General features: G+C 53.9%; 1 protein-coding gene across 2 annotated transcripts; it reads left to right on the top strand.

Moving 5' to 3' along the window:
- Nucleotides 1–5,489: 5,489 nt before the first annotated feature.
- On the top strand, nucleotides 5,490–20,193 carry PLPP7 (phospholipid phosphatase 7 (inactive)). Of its 2 annotated transcripts, XM_058818373.1 has the most exons (3): nucleotides 5,490–5,995; nucleotides 8,550–8,670; nucleotides 19,352–20,193. In XM_058818373.1, exons 1-3 carry the CDS (start codon nucleotides 5,545–5,547, stop codon nucleotides 19,830–19,832), a joined length of 1,053 nt encoding a protein of 350 aa, XP_058674356.1. In that variant the 5' UTR covers nucleotides 5,490–5,544; the 3' UTR covers nucleotides 19,833–20,193. The 2 variants fall into 2 exon arrangements, with proteins under 2 accessions (XP_058674356.1, XP_058674357.1); XM_058818374.1 differs by lacking the exon at nucleotides 8,550–8,670.
- The last annotated feature ends 1,269 nt before the right edge of the window (nucleotides 20,194–21,462 follow it).

Below are 21,462 nucleotides of genomic sequence, written 5' to 3'. Positions count from 1 at the left end.
GCGGCGGGGCTGCCCCGCACACGCGTGGGCCCCGCGGGGCGTCACAGCATCGCGGGGAGCCGCGGCGAGCCCCGGCCGCGCCGCCGAGCCCCGGCTCCTGCGCTGCGGGGGCGAGCGGCGGCGCGGGGCGGCGGGGGGGAGGCTCCCGCTTCTCCCGCTTCTCCTTCTTCTCTCGCTGGGTTTTTTTTCCCCTTCGCCTCTGCGCTGGCTGCCCGGGGAGCTGAGCGGAGCAGGATCGGTGCCTCCGCCTCCCGGCTGCCGCAGGCTTCCTCTCCCGCAATACATTCGTGCACCCGGGGCTCAGCCTCGCCGGGGGCGCGGGGGGGCGCGGGCGGGCTCCCGCTCCGCTCGCCGCAGCGTCGGCAAAGGCAGCGGGGTCAAACTTTGCGGGAACTCGCTGGCAGCCCCTCGGTGCCCCCGGGCGAGCCCCGCCGGCTGCCCGCGCACGCAGCGCCGCATGCCCGAGGCTCCCGCGGCCCCGGCGGCGGCTCCGCGCCCCCCCCGCCGCCCCGTCCTCCCTCCTTCGCCCAGTGCCATCCCTCCCCCTGTATTTCGCTTTTAAACTGCAGCTGTTGAGGCTAAACCTCCTTTGCAAAAAACCAGCATTTCCTCCCACATGTCCGTGGATTGTGGGTAATGTAGTTTTTTTTTTTTTTATTTTTAGAAACGCCTTCCCCCCCTTTATTATTATTATTTTTATTATTATAATTTTATTATCATTATTGTTATTATTGTTGTTGTTATTATTATATTTTAATTTCACTGCAATGTGCATTTTCTTAGGTTTTCGGATTAAGATTTTCCTCTCCCTCCTAGGTAGATTTGGTGCCAACCAAAGGGCACCAGCGGGGATGGACGGATTACCCCATTTGCAGAACCTGTAGCCCCAGGCTGGATGGGCTGTGATTCCAGCAAGGAATAATGTAAAGCTGTCCACAGCAGCAATGAGACTCGGGAGCAGCTGCAACAGGCAGTGAGGAGCGTCTGAGGCAGCAGTGGCCTGTGGGAAAGTTGTAAACTTCTATTACAGGCAGTTTTAAGGGTAATGCTGCTGCCAGCTGCTCCTGCTGGCCATCAGCTGGCTGAGGGTCTGAGCACCAGGGGAGGTGAAATTTTTGGCTTTTCAGCAATAGCTGATGGTCATCAGGCATTGGGTGAGTGTGTCCTCTGTCACTTGTTTCTAAATAGGAAACCTGGGGGAATGAGAGGTAAAAATCTCTTTGCCGGTGCTGCTGGTGGTGTGGCACAGCGGTGCAGAGCTGCTGTAAATGTCTTTTAGTCCTTCCCACCCTGCACTCTCAGCAGGCTGGATCAGCCCTTAGCAGGTAGGAAAGACCTGAGCTACCAGGTGATCCTAACAAGCAAATGCCACAGGATGAGGAGAGGCAGATTTGCTCCTTTCCACCCACAGCCAGTGGAAAAAACACAGCTTATTGTGATGTTTTTCCTCCTCACGTGTTTCTCGGAGCATTGAGAAGTATTTATTTTAAACTTCCCAGTTGCTGTGAAAGGCACAATTTAGTCACTAATCCTGTGACAGAGACAATCACTAAGAACCCGCTCGAGTTACAAGGCACTTACTACCATGTAGTACCAGGAAGAATGAAATTAGCATCTTCCGAATGAAATATCCAGCAGCCTCCAGAAGGTGCTGAAATCCTTTGACATTTCCAAGGCTCTTTCACACTTTTCAAACAAGCTTGTCACAGTTTCCCAGAGCATCCTGAGCCTGGTGAAACTGCATATTCTGCGCCTCTAGTTCCACTGAAGCTTCAGCCAGGTCTTACTTCAACTTGGCTGCCTCTGGTCAGCTAGGAAATTGCATTATCTCACTCTAATTAAATCAGCTCTTCAGCTGGAGGTTTTTGTTGGGTTTTGGTCGTGCCTGTCTCCATCAGGCTGCTGTGAGTGATTGAGGCATTAGCACATCCCACCCTGGAAGAATCCCGGGCAGGGTTTGCTGGATGCACTTTGGGCAGAGGTTGGGATGCACCAGCTCTGCCAGTGAATCAGAGAGAGGGGACGGGGCTGTCGCTGCTGTCCCAGCCACATTCCAGCGCGGTTTTCCTGGCCGTGCTGGCCCCTGGAATTGTGGAATTGTGCAGGAATTGTGGCCGGCAGCCCTGCAGGTAGGGTGGGCAGGGCAGGGACACGTGGAGCATGCCGGGTCTGTCTGTCTGTCTGTCTGTCTGGGCGTTCTCCCCGGTGCTGGGTGACCCCTGTGGATCGTGTGTCAGGACTGGAGTAGCCCCGCCGAGCAGGGAGCCTGTCTGCAGGGATATTTATAAACCCCGGGTTAGTTTTATGGGATGGGGCTTGTCATGGCCTCAGTGGGATCAGGGATTTTTCCCTCCCAAGCTCAGTTTCCCCAGCTGGGACTGTCAGTGACAGCCCACCCTGCTGCAGGGGACACCAGGCAGTTTTCCTTTCCTCTCCAGCACTGATGGGGCTTTAGCTGGCACTGCATCCACCCCACGCTGCCCTTCCTGCTCAGGACTGGGCTGGAGTCTCATGGGGAGGCTGGGGCACAGAAATTCCCTCCTATCAGTGTCAGCAGAGGAGACAGGCACCAGATTAAATTCACTCCCAGGGCTTTCAGGGTATTTTTTAACCCCTGACAGCTCCCGAGGAACGTGTTCAGTTGTAGCTGAGCATCCCCAGCACAGATTGGGTGGTGTCTCCCTGTTTCTGCAGGGTCCTGGCCACCAGAGCCTTTATCCCTGCGCCCACTGCTGTTTGCAGAGCCCCACATTGGCACAGAGTGGGGAAATCCAGGATGCCATGCACTGGGAGGTAATGGCTGCAGCCAAGTGGGAGCAGTGCTGATGTTCTCTGCCTGGCCCATGCCAGGTGGGCTGAGATTTTCCTGTGCTGGGCACTGGGGTGAGGGCAGGCAGGTGGGCACGGGGTGCTGAGTGCCCTGGTAGTGGCAGCACAGGCAGGGATCAGGCAGGAGCTGCTGGGTGTGGGTGATGTGGCAGTTCCTGTGTGATTTCAGGGCTGCCACAGCCCCACCTGAGGCAGGAGAGGTTGGGTTTTATGGGCTGGGTGAGGGTGGCTGGGAAGGGAACAAGCTCTTCCTCCCACTGGGATCACAGAATCACATGGTTTGGGTTGGAAGGGATCTTTAAAGGTCATTTAGCTCAACTCCCAGCCATTGGCAGAGACACATTCCACTATCCCAGGCTGCTCCAAGCCCTGTCCAGCCTTGTCCTTGAACACCTCCAGGGATGGGGCAGCCACAGCTTCTTTGGGAACCTATGCCAGGACCCCAGCACCCTCATTGCACAAAATGCCTCCCCAATATCCCATCTGCTCTCTGGCAGGGTGAGCCAGCCCTGTTACTCCATTCCCAGCTCTCTGGAGCCCCTTTAAGCACTGCAAGTAGCTCCAAGCTCTCCCTGGAGCCTTCTCCAGGCTGAGCACCCCCAGCTCTCCCAGCCTGGCTCCAGGGCAGAGCAGCTCCAGCCCCTGGAGCATCTCCAAGGCCTCCTGTGACTCACTCAAACAGCTCCAGGTCCCTCCTGTGCTGGGGTCCAGAGCTGGATGCAGTGCCCCAGGTGGGGCTCACCAGAGCAGAGCAGAGGGGCAGAATCACCTCCCTGACCAGAGATAAGTGCCAGGATGGCATGAATTATAACTTGATGTACATTATTTTCCCTTAAAGGAGGAAAATATGAACAAAACCCAGGAGTGAAGGCTCCTCAGGACCCCAGCCACTTGCTTGTCCAAGCACTGGTGCCACCTGGATGGTGTGTCTCTCACATGGGCACAGCCTGGATGCTCAGTTCACTGAGGGAATTTTGAGAGCTGTGTATAAAAGTGCAAAGAAAATGTAAAATTTGTGTTATTATCTTTGGAATCCTGAGAACCACCTTCCATTTAGTACTTAAACTCCCCACTGCAGTTTGGACAGGTGTCTTTAAAGACACCTGAGTGCCCAATTCCCAGGGTTACCTGTGCATCCACTGACCTCTGTGACTGGACAGTTGTGTAGACAAATGGCACTGGCACCAGGAGCTGTGGCTGTTCTGCTCCTCAGTGCAATATCCATCTTCAATTCTCCACCCACGGGGGATTTCCAGCCTATTTGCATAGGAATTATCCTGTTCCAGGAGCCTGGGGGTGCTGTGGAGAGCCCATTGTGCAGGGAGGTGCTGGCAGGGCAGGTGCTGCAGCTGGGCTGTCACCCTGCAGGCAGGAGGAATGGCAGGGGTGGCATTTCCCAGGGGTGCTGGAGGCTCAGAGCCACACAGCTGCTGCTCAGGGGTGCAGGATGATCCTTCAGCCCATGAGCTGGAGCTGGAGGGATGCTCCCAGGGTGCAGGATGATCCCTCAATCCACAAACTGGAGCTGCAGGGATGCTCCCAGGGTGCAAGATGATCCCTCAATCCACAAACTGGAGCTGCAGGGATGCTCCCAGGGTGCAGGATGATCCTTCAGCCCATGAGCTGGAGCTGCAGGGATGCTCCCAGTGGCATGGGTGTCTCAGGTGGGAGGTGACAGTGATGGAGCACAGCGTGCGTGGCAGGAGGGACAGAGGGACAGCAGGTGTTCCCTGCCCTCCCTGGGGCCTGGCAGAGCCTCCCTGCTCTCCGTGCTGCTGGGGCCAGCGCTGTGCTGCTGTCAGGGGACACAGCAGTGGCTGTCACCTGCTGCCAGCTCGGGCTGTGCCACACTGGGGACACGGAGAGGACACGTGCGCTATCGAGGCCACGCAGCAGCGCTGGGGCAGGAGGGTGGGAATTGAGGGAGGATGGGAATCCAGGGAGGATGGGAATTGAAGGAGGATGGGAATTCATCAGCAGCTCCTTCCAGGCTAATCAGGAGGCAGGTGATGCTTTTCCAAGGTGAGTGATGGAAAAGGCAGGGAGGGTGGGATTAGGGGTGCTTTGAAAGGTATCCGTGCCAGAGGTGTATTCAGGGTGCCCAGGTATGGAGGGGAGAAGCTGAAGAACAGATGAATCAGGAAGATTTGGGGGAGATCCCCTTGAGGGGAGGTGCCTGGGTGACACCTGGTGTTGGTGCTGCAAAGCCAGGCAGCACAGCCCCTCATGGATGCCCTGAGGAGGGAGGGAAGTGCCATCATCCCCAGCTCTAACGCTGGCACTGAAATGTGAATTGCAGCACAAAAAGAACTACGTTTCCCAGTTTCCCTTGCAGCCCAGGGGAATAAGCAATTGGAAGATTTAAATAGACCAGGCCAGAAGCAACCAACCTTTGGCACAATGTTTTTCCCTCCTCTTCTTCATATCTATTGGCTGTCCAACCTTCTTCCCTGGCACTGGAGTGGCTGCCAAGCCTGGCATTAATTTTCCTTCCAAGCTTGCTAGGCCCATGAAGTAAACAGCCATGTGCATTCCTTACTCTATATTTAACAGCTGCAGCCTGTGCTGGGGGCAACTGCAACAGAGGGGAACCTTTGTGGCTTCCCAAATTCACAGCTTGTGAGGGTGGGAGTGGGGGAAGCTTTCTGCGGGGACAAGAGGGATTTCTCTCCTTGCCGGTATTTGCAAAGCAGGTTGCGTTAAGGAGAGACTGCAATGCCAGCATCCCAGCCACGCTCCAGGGCCAGAGACAGGAACAATGTCCTCAACAGGGCTGAGTTCCTGTCCCTGAACCAGCCCTTGAAGGGCAACCAGGAGGGCAGGAGCTCCAGCAGGAAGCAGAGCGGCCAGGCCGGGGCAGCCGGCGCCCAGAGCGGCGGCCCCAAGGAGCGGCGGCAGTCGCAGCAGCTGCCCGAGGAGGATTGCATGCAGCTCAACCCCTCCTTCAAGGGAATCGCCTTCAACTCGCTGCTGGCCATCGATATCTGCATGTCCAAGAGGCTGGGGGTGTGCGCCAACAGAGCCTCCTCCTGGGGAGGTGCCCGCTCCATGATCAACCTGCTGGGGATAACGGGGCACGGCATCCCCTGGATCGCGGGCACGCTCATCTGCCTGGTGAAGAGCAGCACGCTGGCAGGCCAGGAGGTCCTCATGAACCTGCTGCTGGGTGAGTGGCAAACCTCCCTCCCTGCTGCGGAAGCCCAGCCCTCCTCACAAGGGACAGCAGCAGCGCTGGGACTCCTCCTCTGGCTGCTCCCAGTGTCAGAAGTGGTCGGGAAGCAGGGAGTGACCCTTAGGGTGAATGCTGCACTTATTGGCCCTCCTGGTCCCAGGGGCTGGGGGTGATGGGTGGCACAGGAAGTGTCTAAGAGGGGTGGAGTGACCATGGAAGCTGGGGACAGCCACGGGGCAGGGACAGGCCCCTGGTGCTGCATGGGGCAGGGATGTCCATTCAGACTGAGGGAGTGTCCGTGGTGGGAGGGTGGATACCAGCAGTGGTGTCTTATTTAATCTGTGGTCATCTGCCTGGTGTTTGATAGGGTATCATAAAGATATTAGTCTCTAATATCTGGATCAATTCCTGAGGATGTTATTTCCATCCCTTGCCACCTTCTTGACCAGACTCCATGTGATGGGGTCCTGTCACCTTCCCTGCTGCAGTTTGCTCTCACATCCTCCTTCCCTTGGGTACCTTTCTTGCCGCTGTCCCCGTTTCCATGTGCTAATTTGACCCAGAGGCTGTGTAGGCAGGCTGGGACGCCTCTGGCTCTGCTGCTAGTCCTTCCTTGCATGGTGGTGGTCAGTGTCCCTGTTTCTGGATGTGTTGGAGGGTTTGTGCAGGCCCATCCCACCCTGATGTCCCACCAGTGACCAGGATGAGCTCTGGCTGTGACTTGCTTAGATCCTGTCCCCAGCCTGCCCAGGCCACGTGTACCTGAGGACCTTGCTCTTCTTGCTCCTCTGCCTTTGGCACAGGGTTCAGTTATCCTCTTTTTCTTTGTGACTAATTACCCTCTCCTCTGGCTGTGACCCACCCTGGTGTTTCACCCTCCCCAAAAACTCAGCAATCCCACTTCTGGTTGGTAGGAGAAATTGAAAACATTGGATTTAGACCCTTTCTTCTCAGGGAGCATTTTGAGAGGCCACAGGGACACTTTATTTCACAGGCACCACAGGAAAGGGACATCCTGTCTGCAAGGGCTGGCTGTGACGTGGCCCAGCTCAGCAACCCCAGGTTTTGGGGTTTTTTTCACAAGTTCATCCTTCAGAGAGGGTGGAGACTGACCTGGACTGGCTTGAAAAGCTCAGTGGGAGCTGCCTTTTCTCCCCTGTGCCTTTGGAGGAGACTGTGCTGGTGCTGTGACATCTCCTGGGGGGAGGCTGTGGTGGAAGAGGCCAGAATAGCTCCAGCGTGATGCAGAGCCCACTGACATCAGCAGCTCCTGCAGGGGCTCCTCAGGGCTGGGGTCAGCCCCTCCTGGGAACACAGGATCCATCCAAAAGGGCATGAGGATGAAATAGCAGGTGACTGACAGCAACCAGCACAGCCTCCAGATGTCTCTTGACCCAAGAGCCTCTGACGGGGTCGGAGCCTGAAAACTCTGACTGCTTTGACTCCAGAATGTTTGAGATCCTTGCAAAGAGCTGGTGCCCCTTTTGGCTTAAAAACAAGGAAGGTTTTCTCACCCTTCTGTTGCTATATGAGGAGCACAAATGCAAAGCCACTTCAGGGTCATGTTCTAACTTTGTGGAGTGGTGGCTGGGAGAGCTCATCCCTGCATCACTACCCACATCTCCAGGTCTCCTGAGCTCCAACGTGGTGCCCAGGGACAAGCTGGGGGTTCTGGAGTGTTGCATCCTTGCCTAGACACACTACTCCCACTGCCAGGACAGGAAATAGTTAATTGGTGTGAAGGAACCAGTTCCATAGGTCTGGCAATTTCCAAAGAGCTCCACTGCTCCCTCTGAAAGGACAGCACTGCCTGGTGGACTGGCCAGGGTGCCCTCAGCCTCTCTTGCCAGAGCTTCTGCAGGAGGACTGGTGTCACCCCCCAGAGCAGATCTCTGCTGGGAGAGTGGCCTTGGGCTGGTATTTAGGATTGCAGTCAGAGGCTCTGAGTAGCTGCTGCCATGGAATCTGCACTGCTGGTGGAGAAGGAGCCTGGGGCTGCTGGACCTCCACAGGCCCCCAAGAAAAGTGAGGTCTTGTGTGGACAGGAAGGTCATGGCACCTCTGGTGCATCTGGCATCCTTGGTCCCTCTTGCTGCTGTTTTCCTGTGGTTCAAATCCACCAGGATGTGGTTTAAAGCCCTCCTGTGAAAAGCCCTCCTGTGAACTGCCCTCCTGTTTAGGCACAGGCGGAAGGGAAGGGAAGGGAAGGGAAGGGAAGGGAAGGGAAGGGAAGGGAAGGGAAGGGAAGGGAAGGGAAGGGAAGGGAAGGGAAGGGAAGGGAAGGGAAGGGAAGGGAAGGGAAGGGAAGGGAAGGGAAGGGAAGGGAAGGGAAGGGAAGGGAAGGGAAGGGAAGGGAAGGGAACCTCCTGGTGTTCCCCTGCTGGAAGGGGGAAGCTGGGGCTGTCTGTGGCACCCCTTGAGTGCCTCCCCGGGCTCTCCTCCCTTCCCTGGCTGGCTGAGGGTTTGATCCATCAAGCAGAATTTCTGATGCAGTCTCTGGGCAGGCAGCCAGCCCATCATAGAGCACTTGTTTAGGATTTGCAATCAGGCTTCCCAGGCGAGGAGACAGGAGACTGCTGGAGGGGGACTGGAGCCTGGCAGGAGCACCACTGCAGATGGAGGAGGAGCTCCCACCAGGGGCTTTGCCAGCACTTGTGGGGGCATTTCAGGTGAGGGGGTCTGACCGTGGGATGCCCCATCCATCCCCTCTGCAGATGCTGATTAACAACCCCAAGCAATGTTTTCCCTCCATGTTTGTCATCTGTGATGGAATTTATTGATTCCCCTTCTCACAGTAATCCTTTCCAGCAAATGCCAAACAGCCAGAGAAGCACACACAGCCTGTTACTGAAAAGATGGGAGAAAGCAGATATCTGTGCCCACTGTAAAAATCCCTCTGCCAGGACACGCTTTCAGGAAGATTGTCTCAGCATCACCAGCCCTGGCTGAGCAAAAGTCAGGGAGAAGCTCCACAACCCCTTGGCTAAATTGATAAAATCATAACCCAGGAAATCCCCCAGTTATAAAATTCATTTTATTTGTCTGCCATTGTTGGAACTTTTAGGGCTATTCAAGCTTTTCTCTGCAATCACAAGGGTTTCCTGAAAACTAAGGTGCTAAGAAAGTAATTTGAACTTTGCAGTTGGGCTTGCAGGGGGAAAGCAGTTATAAAACTTTCAGTAAAATGCCCAGATCTGCTTCAGAACCAGACAGAAATTCCATTAAACCCTGGGGGCAGCAGTACCTTGGTTTCTGGTTCTGATCCATCTGGTGAGGATGTGGATCCAAATTTAGTGATTCATTGACTGCAAAGCCAGCAAAGAACATTTGGATCATTGATCTAACCCACGGCAAAATACAGGCTGTAGCACATCCCTTAATTTATTCCTGTTCAATTTGTTAAGGGAAAAAACCCAAACACTCAATCTGATGTGCAGTTACAAGTGAGGGTGAACTTGTCAGAGCCATTTCTGTATTACTGCAGTGGTTGGGATTCTCACAAATGCTTTTAGTTGGACTCTCCCCTTCCTTGCATTTCCATACCCTTCTCTCTCCAGCTGAACAGCTCTTCCAGCCAACACCTCTTCTGCCTTTCAGTATTTTGGATAGTGCTCAAGTAATTTCTTCACCTCCTATTTATTAAGCTAAACAGATTGATCTCGTTAAACTGATGGTCATTGCAGATCCAGGCACCTTCTCACTGCAGAGGGGATGGAATGTGGTCATTGGGGATGGAATGTCATCACTGGGGATGGAATGTGGTCACTGGGGACGGAATATGGTCATTGGGGATGGAATGTGGTCATTGGGGATGGCATGTGGTCATTGGGGATGGAATGTGGTCACTGGGGATGGAATGTGGTCATTGGTGATGGCATGGGATGGAGTGTGATCACTGGGGATGGAATGTGATCACTGGGGATGGAATGTGATCACTGGGGATGGAATGTGGTCATTGGGGATGGAATGTGATCACTGGGGATGGAATGTGGTCACTGGGGACGGAATGTGGTCACTGGGGATGGCATGTGGTCACTGGGGATGGAATATGGTTGCCCACCCAAGGTGGTCACTCCAGTGAGGCCCCACTTTTGTGTTTACAGCCAAACCCCTGCTGTGTTTAGTTATTTTCCGTCCAGCTGGGTGCCTTTGCTGTTGGGAGGCACCTACTTGGGTCATCCTTGCACGTAAAATTGTGTTTGTGCTTGGTTTGAAGGACAAGGAATGGTTCTGCTCTCTGGAACAGGCACCCAGACTAGGAGAAGAGAAAATCCCTTGTCCTCTCTTTGCTTGCTGTCTCAGTGACACTGGTCCTGGTGCTCAGCCATCTCCAGCTGGCTCTGCATCCCCTTGGAGGGCAGGATGGCTCTTTGGAGCTGTCACTGAGCATTTATCCCATTAAGTACAGCACTGCCTCAGGGTGTGGGTGTATCAGCGAGCAGTGTCAGGCTGGGCATGGGTCAGTGCCACAGGAGGAGGAAAGGAGGGAGCCCAGGGCCGCTTCTCCATTCCTGGAGGTCAGCAGGGAGGAAGATCTTGCTCTTCCTGAATGCTGGCACAGCTTTACTCTGACCAGGAGCCAAGCCATGACATTCTGAAGCACTCCCTGCAGACCCCCTAAGAAAGAAAATTATAAATCCATAAATATGGTCAGAGTTCTGTGGTCCCATCCTGGCAGCTTCCAGGCGAGACCAGATTTGCAAGAAATTGGTGGATTAGGAAGGAGACAGAGAAAGAAATGCCTTCCCCAAGCCCTTTGAGACCCCAGTGACCCTGTTCTAACAATACAGACGTGCTTCAGGTATTGTCCTGCTTCTCTTTGGAGGATGAAAATTCCAGACAGTGCAGCCTGGTGCTGGTAAAGGTCACGGGGTAGATGAGATGCCCAGGCAGTGCAGAGGAGCTGATCCTGTCAGCTGAACCTCAGGGCAGCCCAGATCCAGCAGAGAGGCTGGGGAGCTGCAGATGGATCAGTCTGAATCCAGCAGAGCTTGCTCAGCCCAGAGCCCCAGAGATGGTTTGGGGCCAGATGTGTCTGTTTTTTCCCCTTTCATTCTTGCACTGTGAGAGCAGGGATTTCCTGAGCCAGGCAGGGCAGAGCACATTCCATCAGGGATGGGTAGAGCAGCTCAGGAGCCGGTGCCCTGGGCAGCCTGGCACATGGAGGGGGCTCAGCTGCTGTCCCCCTCCCCTCCCAGCCCTGCCAGTGCCCACCAAGGTCTCACTGAGCCAGCAGCACGTCTGCCCAGTGAGGTGGAAACATTTCAGTGCCAAATAATCCACCGTGAGTGACCCATGGAAGGTGCCAGGCAGAGGGAACAGCACAGACGCCCCTGCACCCAGCGTTGAGACACAGGTCCAGCCTGGCATTAAACATTCCTCTTCATCACTGCAGGCTGCTAATCTGCCTCTGTTCTGCCCAGGAACAGCAGCTGAAGCCCGTGGTCTGTGGTGGGTGCTGTGCTCAGCCTTCATCCCTTCACAGCTGATGAGCTCAGGCATCTCTGAGCAGGCAGCAATGCCCAGCTCTGCCTGCCCCCCTTCCTGCTGCCTGCAGTGTCCCCTTGCATAAAGGACGGGCAGGGACAGCCTGGGACTCATCTGGCTGTGGCTGGAGCAGGCACGGGGGTGTTTCCATGCTCTGATCAGCCCCTGGGACCAGGCAGCACCGATTTGCTCAGGTCCTGGCCGGCTGCAGGGGATGCTGCGAGCCCTGCAGGCAGCAGAGTGCAGCCCTTGGGGAACGTGCAGGGAGCTGGAATCCAACCCTGGAGCTGGAATCCAACCCAGCAGAGCCAGCAGCGAAACCGAGCCTGCATGCAGAGCGAAAGAGAAAAGAAGTGCGAGGGTTGTTGAATGGGAAGAGGGGGGATAAACATGGGAAATGAGTCATCCTTGTGTCTGTCACTGCGGGAACCACTTCCCCTTGCCCCTGCCTGCGGCTCGGAGGGGACAGTGGCTGCTCCACCGGGCAGAGCTGCAGGAGCAGAGCCAGGGCAGCTCCCGGGGATGGGTGAGTGTGTTTGCCTCTGACTCACCCTGACAGGAGCAGCGGCTGGGGAGAGCAAGGTGGGCAGTGAGGTGAGCTGGGAGGAGCAGCAGCAGCAGGGAGAGCCCTTAGGAAATCCTGCTCCGGGTCAGGATGGGGTGGGAAAGAGGGGAATCAGATGGACTCTCCTGTTTTCCTCCACTTTGAGGAAACCTCCCTGCTCTAAGCTGGAACAGAGAACCAGGGATGCTGGCAGAGGTACCTGATCTGGGTCCACGCTGGGAGGTGTGATGGTTGGAGACCCTGTGAGCATCTCACAGCATCAGACCTTTTAAAAGTTTAAATTTTTTAAAATTTTAAAAGGTCTGATTTTTAAATTTTTTAATTTTTAAAATTTTAAAAGGTCTGATTTTTAGATTTTTTTAATTTTTAAAATTTTTAATTTTTTTAAACTTTTTTTGCCAGTTTGCCTCTTTGAAAGCAGTGGGGTGGAATCCAAGCCCAAACAGCACTGAGGCCAAGCAAGGATCCCATCCTTTGTGCCTGGGCCATGCTGCTGGTCCTCAGCCCAAGGCACTTTTCTTCCTCCAGCTCATCCCATGCAGTGCTGGGAGTGGCTCTGGGGTGTGCTGGTGGTTCCTGTGCTGCTGCCATGGGGTACAGGAGCATTTCAAGCTGTCAGAGCCCTTCTGGAGGCAGATGAGCCATCCTCAGGGCTGCTCAGCTCCTTTTCCCCAGCAGTACAAGCCCTTTTCACTGTGATCCCCCTCTTGCCTGCATCTCTCCCCAGCCTGTGCAGTCCCACTCAGTATTTGATGCTGAGTTCAAATTTCCCAGCTCCCAGGGCACAGTGTTTCCAAAGGGAGAGCTCCAGGCAGCCTGTGTTTGCACTCAGGGCTGCTTCTAATCATCCAGAATATAGCAAATCTATTTTTAGTTGTTGTGGGGTTTTATTTTAATTAATTGCACAATTCTGCTTTCCACCATTTTATCACCTCCCCATGACCACTTACCCCACACTGATGCTTGTTCAGCCAAAAAATATCCCCCCCCCAAACACAAAAATGCCTGATTCATTGGCTCTTCAGTGTGTCATGCTTTTTGTCAGCTCTTACACCCAATAGTGCCACATTTGGGGAACAAAATGCACTGGAGGGGTTCATTTCCAGAGTGGACCTCTTCCAGGTGCTGCTGACTGCACTGGAGAGAGGGTGAAGACTCTTTTGAAAGCTGCATCTTTCATTAATGCCAACAAGATAAGGCTGCAAACACACAGCTCATTTTCCAGGTCAGGGAGCCCAATGCCTGCAGGAGACTGGGGAAGTTCAGGAGTAGGAGGGGGCATGTAAGTAAAAAGAAAAAAGTGGGGGGAAAAATTATGAATTCTAATTATGGAGCTAAAGAAAGTGTTTCCTGGGAGCGGTGGCATTTGTCCAGAGTTCAGCACTGGGTGAGGGTGGGCAATGTGGGCAATACAGATTTTTCCAAGCCACTCTTGGCCCCACACCTGGCCTCAGCAGCTGCAGTGGGGAGCACATGGCACCTCCAGCTTTGAGGCCCAGGCAATGAGTTGTCCCCAGCTTGGCTCTGCTCTATGCACATCTTGTCTGAGGCACATCTGCTCCCACATTGGGGGCCTCCTGAGCTCGTGTGATGAGCTCACTCTCCATTCCTGGGCATTCACCTCCCTGTTTTCCCCTCCCCATGTGCTCAGCCGTGGTTCTGAGGGCTGAGTCCAGCCTGTGAGTGTTTCTGATCCCAATCTCACAGGCTCTGTCATGCAGGCAGCCCCATGTGTGTGCAGTCACGTGGATCTGGGCTGCAGGAGCAGATGAGGCCAAGGCTCTTTTGGCTTTCTCCTCTTTTCCTCCCCCTCTGCCCCCAGAACTGCACCCAGGTTGTTTTTCAGCTGTGGTTTTGATAACATGTTTATATAAACACTCCAGCTGGAATCTGCCTCCCTCCCTGGAGACTCTGCCTGGCCCCAACCTGGAGCAGGCCGTGTCCCCAAGGGTGCTCACACCATTCTCAGCCTCCTCCAGCCTTCAGGGACAGCAGCAGAAATGCCACCCCGGGGACAGAAAGGACCTTATGGTGACAGGGGACATCCAACTGCTTCAGTTCCTTTTAAATTCAAGCTTTGGGGTTTGGTTTGGTTGTGCTGCTGATGGTTCAGGTTTGTCCTTGTGCCCTGCCTGCACAGGGCTCCTCTCTGCTCACCTCTCTGCTCATAATGGGCTCCTCACATTTGGCAGATAATTGTTTTCCTTTCCTTATTAATAGATATAAAATGCCTGCCCAGGGGGCTCACTTTCAGCTCATTTACTGTGCATCTGATGCCAGATGTTGGCTTTTTACAATACCAAGGTGATCTCTGATGCTAAAATTGTCACAGGCAGGACAAGACTTGCTCTTTGGTTTTGTGTTTTAAGGAAATTGTAGATGTTAATGTAGGATTTGGGGACATGGTGGTTTTGTGTTGGAAATCTGAAGGATTGTTCCCCTTATTACCAGGTCAACAGGGAAATTCCTGATCTTTTTCAGAAAAATGAGAAAGGAGCAAGAATGGGCAAGAGCTAATCCTTCCTTTAGTCTCAAATACATCACTACCTGGATTTTACATCCAGTGATGCCTCTGGTTTAAATCCAGTGCTACCTGGCTCTGGGGGGGAAAGGCACGATGAAAAAAATGCTTCACATTAAAATGTCTTGCTCCTCTCATCCCAGCCTCAGTCAGGTGGCACTCTGCCATGCCTGCTGTGCTTCTGACAGCCCCAGGGTCCCCAGAGAGCAGCCAGTGCAGGCTGCAGCTCCTTCCATGGACTCTCCTGGGGCTGTGTGTGCTCCAGCCTCCAGCCTGGAGGATTTGCAGGGCTCTGTGAGGCACCAGGGAAGGACAGAGCCAAGGTGGTGCTGCTGGTTTGCAGGTGGCAGGGGCAAGGCTCAGGGGCTTGGGGCTCAACAGCAGGAACAGCCCCCGGTGCAGAGAGACCTGCAGCTGGAGCACAGATACAGTTAACCCCTTAGTGCCCACCCGAGGAGGGAGGGTTTGATGTGCATTAAGGGGAGGAAGGAAACCAAGGTCTGAGTGGGAATGTAGGTCATGGGATTGGGAGGGAATAGGGCTGGGGATGGGGCTGCTGGGCAATGGCACTGTCTGTGGCTGTTCCTGAAGGATGGGGCTGGGCAATGGCACTGTCTGTGGCTGTTCCTGAAGGATGGGGCTGGGCAATGGCACTGTCTGTGGCTGTTCCTGAAGGATGGGGCTGCTGGGCACTGGCACTGTCTGTGGCTGTTCCTGAAGGATGGGGCTGCTGGGCACTGGCACTGTCTGTGGCTGCTCCTGAAGGATGGGGCTGCTGGGCACTGGCACTGTCTGTGGCTGCTCCTGAAGGATGGGGCTGGGCACTGGCACTGTCTGTGGCTGTTCCTGAAGGATGGGGCTGCTGGGCACTGGCACTGTCTGTGGCTGCTCCTGAAGGATGGGCCCTTGGCAGCAGCACTGCCTGCTGATTCACCCTGCCTGTGCTGGCAGCAGCAGGAGAGGGAAGGGGAGCAGCAGAGACCCAGCACTGGGAAAGGAAACAGCAGAGACCCAGCACTGGGAAGGAGAATAGCAGAGACCCAGCACTGGGAAGGGGAGCAGCAGAGACCCCAGGGCAGTGGGAAGGGGAACAGCAGAGATCCAGCACTGGGAGAGGGAACAGCAGAGACCCAGCATTGAGAAGGGGAACAGCAGACACTGGGAAGGAGAACAGCAGAGACCCCAGGGCAGTGGGACCCCCCAAGCCTCAGGGGCTGCTGGGGCTGTTTCATAAAGAAATCTCCATGAAAGGAAGAGAAAGTGCAAGGGGAAGTGACAGAAAAAGCACCAGACGAGGGATTTTCTGTGGTTTTTTTTTTTCCTTTTAACGGCAAATTAACCCCTGGTTTTAATGCTGTCATGCCTCCCCATCCTGAAATGTGGGCAAACGAGGCTTTCTCCGTTCTGTGCATCATTTGACGAAAATCAAAGCTAGCAGTACTGAAGGCCCATTTTATTCATCTTCTGAATGAAAGGATTATTAGAACTGCTCTTTGGCTTGTTCTCCATGCCCTGAACACCTCCATGCACACATGCCTGCATCCCTCCAGTTGCCCTGACATCACCTTTGACCGTAAAAAAATATTGCCAGTGCAAAATACTGACAGGCAGTGGTGAGCACCACTCATTGCTAAAGCACATGGCACTGGTGCTGCTGATCCATGGGCAGGTTTGGTGGGGAATGTCTCTGAGGGAATTAATTGAACACTGTGGAGCAGACACTGGGATTTGTTGGGGTGCCCAGACTCGTTCTGGAGCCCTGGCTTGGCTTCTCAGCAATGCAATTGGTGCTGACTTCAGCAGAGCAGCTTGGGCCAGAGCCTTCTCTTGGCAGCACTGGTGCATCATATCTCTGATGCTTCTGGGTTCCCAAGAATTTGATGAGTCTGGGTTCCCAAGAGAGCATCCTGGAGCTTCAGTTTCACACAGTTCTCATCCAGGGTGAGATGGGGCTGGTGGGAAATGCAGCTGATGAGCTGAAAATCATCCCCTGAAGCACTTTGCTGGATCAGGGCTGTCTGGGGTCACTTAATGGGCTGAGGAGTTGGGCTGGGGTGATTTAGGAAGGCCAGCATGAGCAGAGCCCTGTGTAGCAGGGCAGCCCTGCAATGGTCAGCCAGGCCTGGGCTCACAGCATTTGACCTTACCAGGGAGCCAGGGTGAGTGGCTGCTCCAGGGCTCCACAGCCTGTCTGAAATCCCTCCCTCCATTTCTCCCCACAGCCAGCCTGTCAAAAAAAAAAAAAAAAAAAAAAAAAAAAAAAAAAAAAAAAAATTCAGCAAATTGCAGACAAGCACTCTGCTGATTGTGGGGGTCCTGGTGGGCTGCAGGCCTCCCCCTGCTCTCCCCCTGCCTGCTGGTCACATCCAGCAGCAGCTGGGCAGTCCCTGGTTGTCCTTGTCCTCCCAAACCCACTGGTGTGACTGGCCTCCTTGCAGCCTCTTTCCAGCTGCAGCCTCAACACCTTTGTTCAGGTGCCACCCCTGAACCTTTGCTCTGTGTCAATCTCCTGCTTTTTGTGTCTGTCCTGGATTCCTGCTGCTGTCCATGCCAGGGAGGAGCTGGTACCCAGATCTTTTCCTCTGCTCTATCTGCCCTCCACAGCTCTGAGAGCCCAGGGCATGCATGGAAGGTTCAGGGAGGTCCTGCTGTCCAAGATCCCTGCAGATGAGGGAGAAAAGCAGTCTGCCACAAGGAGAGGGTTGTGCCAGGATAAATACCAGCCCCTTCCCAAAGCGGTGCTGGAGCTGGGGGTGGCACAGGGGGAAGGTGGGTGAGCAGAGCTGCTGTGACAGCTCCTCAGCTCCTGCCAGGTGCTGAGCAGGCAGGTGGAGCTGCCTCCCATGTGCCATCTCATTTCCCATCCCCACCACCACCACACCCCCATCCATGCTCCTGAATCCCTGTCACCTCTCAAGGAATGGTCTTTACCAGGGTCTGGGAGTCAAACAAGTGCCCCTGGCGTTCCTGCTGAGGGAGCAGGCTGTGCTGGTGATGGCAGATACGTCCTTGTCATTGCTGCAGGGAGCTGAAATCAGCTCTCTGACTAATTAGGAGGGTTGGGGAAAAGCAGATGAGGGGATTAAAGAGAAATAAAATTGATGCTAGGAAATAGAAATGACAGTACCTGTCTGATGGGACGAAGCAGGTGGGCTGAAGAGGAGGGAGATGTAGACAAGTGCTGATGGGTTTCACTCCTGAAGCTGTTAAGGAGGAATGTTGGTGTGGTGTAGAGAGCTGCAGGTGCCTGTGCCACCACAAGCCTGCGTTTGCTGGGCTGGGAGGTGGGGTACCCCCAGTATTTGCACAGGGAAGGGGCTGTGTGGGGTGACAGGCAGGCAGAAAGTCGCAGAAGAGGTGAGCAGAAACAAGAAATGGCTCGTGGGTGTTTGGTGCTTTGGCAGAGGAAGGAGGATGGGTGGGGGATGTCTGGGAGGATGTCACCCACCCTCCAACACGCTGTGGTGCTGTTTCTAACACAGGAGCCCGTTTTTCTTTATTGTTCCCCTTGGCTCACTGGCTCCTGATGCTCTTTTCTTAGTGAAATCTGTCAGCATGGTGAGAAATCTGTCAGCATGGTGTGATCCCCTGGCTGCTCTGGGCAGGAGGAGGTGGTGGGCTTGGGAGAGGACAAGGGATAACCCTAGAAAGTGCTGTGGGGCACCTCTCCTCCAGCAGACTGCTCACTGCAGCCTGGTCAGCCTGGCAAGGGACTTTGCTGCACAAGGTTTCTAAAGCATGAGGTGGAGGCAGCAACAGGAACACCCAGAGTGGTGGTTTGAGGGCCATAAGAGTTTCAATTTTAGCTTTGCCAGTTGCTCTCTTCCTGCCCAGGTGGATCACTCGCCTCTGTGGTTTGGGGCTCTCCTCTGTCAGATGGTGACAGTGGCATTTGCCTCTTCTGTGGGCAAACTGGGAGGGTTGATCAACATTTGGGTGGTGACCTGAGGATGGGGAAGCTGTGTACATCTGCACCATGGACACCTGATCAGAGCCAGACACAAATTTTTATTTAAAGACAATGACAACCTATTGGGGAAGATGAAACAGGAAAGCCTTATAAATATGATTGTCTGGCAAAAGATTTTGAAAATATAGAAACTATAAGTGAGATTGAAATGAAAGCAAGCTTTGAGATACCTTAGTTACTGAACAATGGGGAAACAACAGTGTGGATGGAAGGTAATCTCCTTTTGATAACACAATATCCTCTGCTTGCAGACAGGTCCAAGGGTCAGAGCAGACCCTGCTAGCTTGGCAGAAGGGCCCCAAAGAGGAGTTTTTAGGGTTTAAAATGTAACACAGTGTGGTAATGTAATGATTCTTACAGGCTGTATGTAAATGCTATAGGATTTGTATATTGTACTAGATTGGTTAGTGAGAATCAGAATATTCAACACAGGAGATGATTTATTGTATTGTAATGGGAACTTTGCTCTCTTAGCTCTTACCCCTTTTATTCTCTTATGCTTTTACTCTCTTACTCTCTCATCCTCTCTCCCCCTCTCTTCTCTCAGGCCTGCAGCTGTGGCTGCAGCTCCCAGCAGGGCCCTGCACCCAGGCCCTTTGCAATAAACCCCAAATCCCAGCAGGGCCCTGCACCCAGGCCCTTTGCAATAAACCCCAAGTTCCTGACCTGGCTTCAGAGATCTCCCATCTCCATCTGTCCCGACCGTGCTACCCCCCAACGCTCCTACAACAACCCTTTAATGTTATGCCTTGAAAATTGCCCTCAGCTCTGTCTCTCACTGCTCCCTCTGTGTCTCCTGTTTTGTAGCCCTGCTCCTGGACATCATGATCGTGGCAGGTCTGCAGAAGCTGGCCAAGAGGAAGGGCCCCTACGACATCACCCCAGGCCTGTTGGACTACCTGACCATGGACACGTACGCCTTTCCCGCCGGGCACGCCAGCAGGGTGGCCATGCTCTCCAAGTTCTTCCTCAACCACCTGGTCCTGGCCATCCCTCTGCGCATCCTGCTGGTGCTCTGGGCCCTCTGTGTGGGCCTGTCCCGTGTGATGATCGGGAGGCACCACATCACCGATGTCCTCTCCGGCTTTGTGTTCGGCTACCTGCAGTTCAGGCTGGTGGAGTTGATATGGATGTCTTCCAACACGTGTCAGATGTTGATATCCATCTGGTGAACGTGGAGGACTTGGAAGCTAGGAGATACTTTGAGAGTTCCCCACCCCTCCCAGTATTTTCTACGTGTTGTTTGTTGGAAGCTGTTGTAACTTCCATGAGTAGTGATGTTTTTTAATGTTGCTTCCCCACCTTTAAAAAAAAATCTTGTAATGGATTGGGTTTTAGAAATCAAGGGCCTTACCTGTGTTTTGGCCATATTCTCAAGCTCTGTTTGGACAGCAGCCTTATTAAGCTTTACAGGTGAGAGAAATGAGCTCCATGTCTGCCTTCTTTAAGAGGTTCACATTGGCACCTTGGTGTGTCCTCAGGATGGGCAGTACCTGAGGGCTTCCTGAGAACACATTTGTGAACTTTTTAGAGGATAAATTATTTTGGCCACAGTGCTTTTTTTTCTTTTTGTAAGCCCAGCAGTTGTGTCTTGTACAGAGTCAGGACTCTGCTGGTGCTTTACAGATAATAAATAATCATAAAAGTCCTGCCCTGTTTGGTTCTTATCATGAGGGAGGGGAGAAAACGAGCCCAGTGTGGCTTTGAGATATACATTCAGCATGGAGCAGGTCCTGCAGTCTTCTTGCCCAAGGAGATGCAAATTTTTGCTTTGGGTGGGATGGGCCTAGTTGGGTGCTCAGGACATGGAAGGAAAACTTCTTCTGTCAGGGTGCATGAGGAGTTTTTGGTCTGGTAAGGGACACACAATGCCCTGACCTGGTGCTGTTTCTTCCTATTATTGACAAGTGGCCTCCTTGAAGCCTGGTGGATCCTTATCCAGGTGATGGCCATGCTCAGTGTGCTGTCTCCTAAATGGATCCCCCCCCCCCCACAACTGCCATAAGAAAATCTCATATTTTGAACAGAATGTTCCAGTTCTCCGTGGTCTAGCTGTCTCTAGAAGACAGTTTGATGCTTGGCAGGTGATGGATACTATCAGACATCTTTCCTAACTGGATGAATCCTGCAGAATGGAGGAGTCCTGTCATCCCTGTCCTGCTATGGATCCCAAGAAAAATTCACCAGGCTTGCAAGGCCAGGGAGGAGTCAGCTGGGTCCTGTGCTGTCATCTCACCCTGCACATTGGGAGGCCTCTTCCTCCAGGGGCTGGTGAGAAGAAGACATTCAGCTAATGACTGTTGCAAGCTGCTGACATTTGTTGCTCTTTGATGATTAATATGAAAAGAAGCTGAACAGAAAATCTATCCATGGCATGTGTCTCCAGCTGGGATGTCAGCACAGAGCCCTGGGAGCTGCCGGCTCCGAGGCTGCAGCAGGAGCGTGCTGAGGGGGCATCCATGTCCTTCCAGCACCAGCCTCCCACGGAGCTCACAGATGAGCTGTCCCCTGGGAAGGGCTGTCACCGAGCGTGTTGGGAAAGGGGAGAGCTCAGGGTTGTCCCTGGAGGCTGCAGCAGCAGCAGGCAGAGCAGCGGGGGCGGCGGGTGCCGTCCTGCTTCCCTCCTGCTGCTGTGTGTGGGAGCAGGGATGTGCTACCCTCCCAGCAGGGCTTCCCTTTGCCAGCCTCCTTCTCCTGCAAAGATTTCTGTGAAGGAGTGAGCTGTGGTGCTTTTTCTTCCTTCCAGGCATTATTACACGTGGCAGAGTTTATCCTCATCCCTAGCAAGGGTGGCAGCACGTTCTGAGCTCTGGCTGTGGGTGATGCACCAATGTACAGCTGGAGATGACAGGTTCCTGAAGGGGCAGGGAGCAGGGATTGCCTCTTCTCCCATGGCTTTGTGGGAAATTCTCACTTTG

Source organism: Ammospiza caudacuta, chromosome 21 (assembly GCF_027887145.1).
Source record: "Ammospiza caudacuta isolate bAmmCau1 chromosome 21, bAmmCau1.pri, whole genome shotgun sequence".
Lineage (NCBI taxonomy): Eukaryota > Metazoa > Chordata > Aves > Passeriformes > Passerellidae > Ammospiza > Ammospiza caudacuta.
This window is presented reverse-complemented; position numbering and strand designations above follow the sequence as displayed.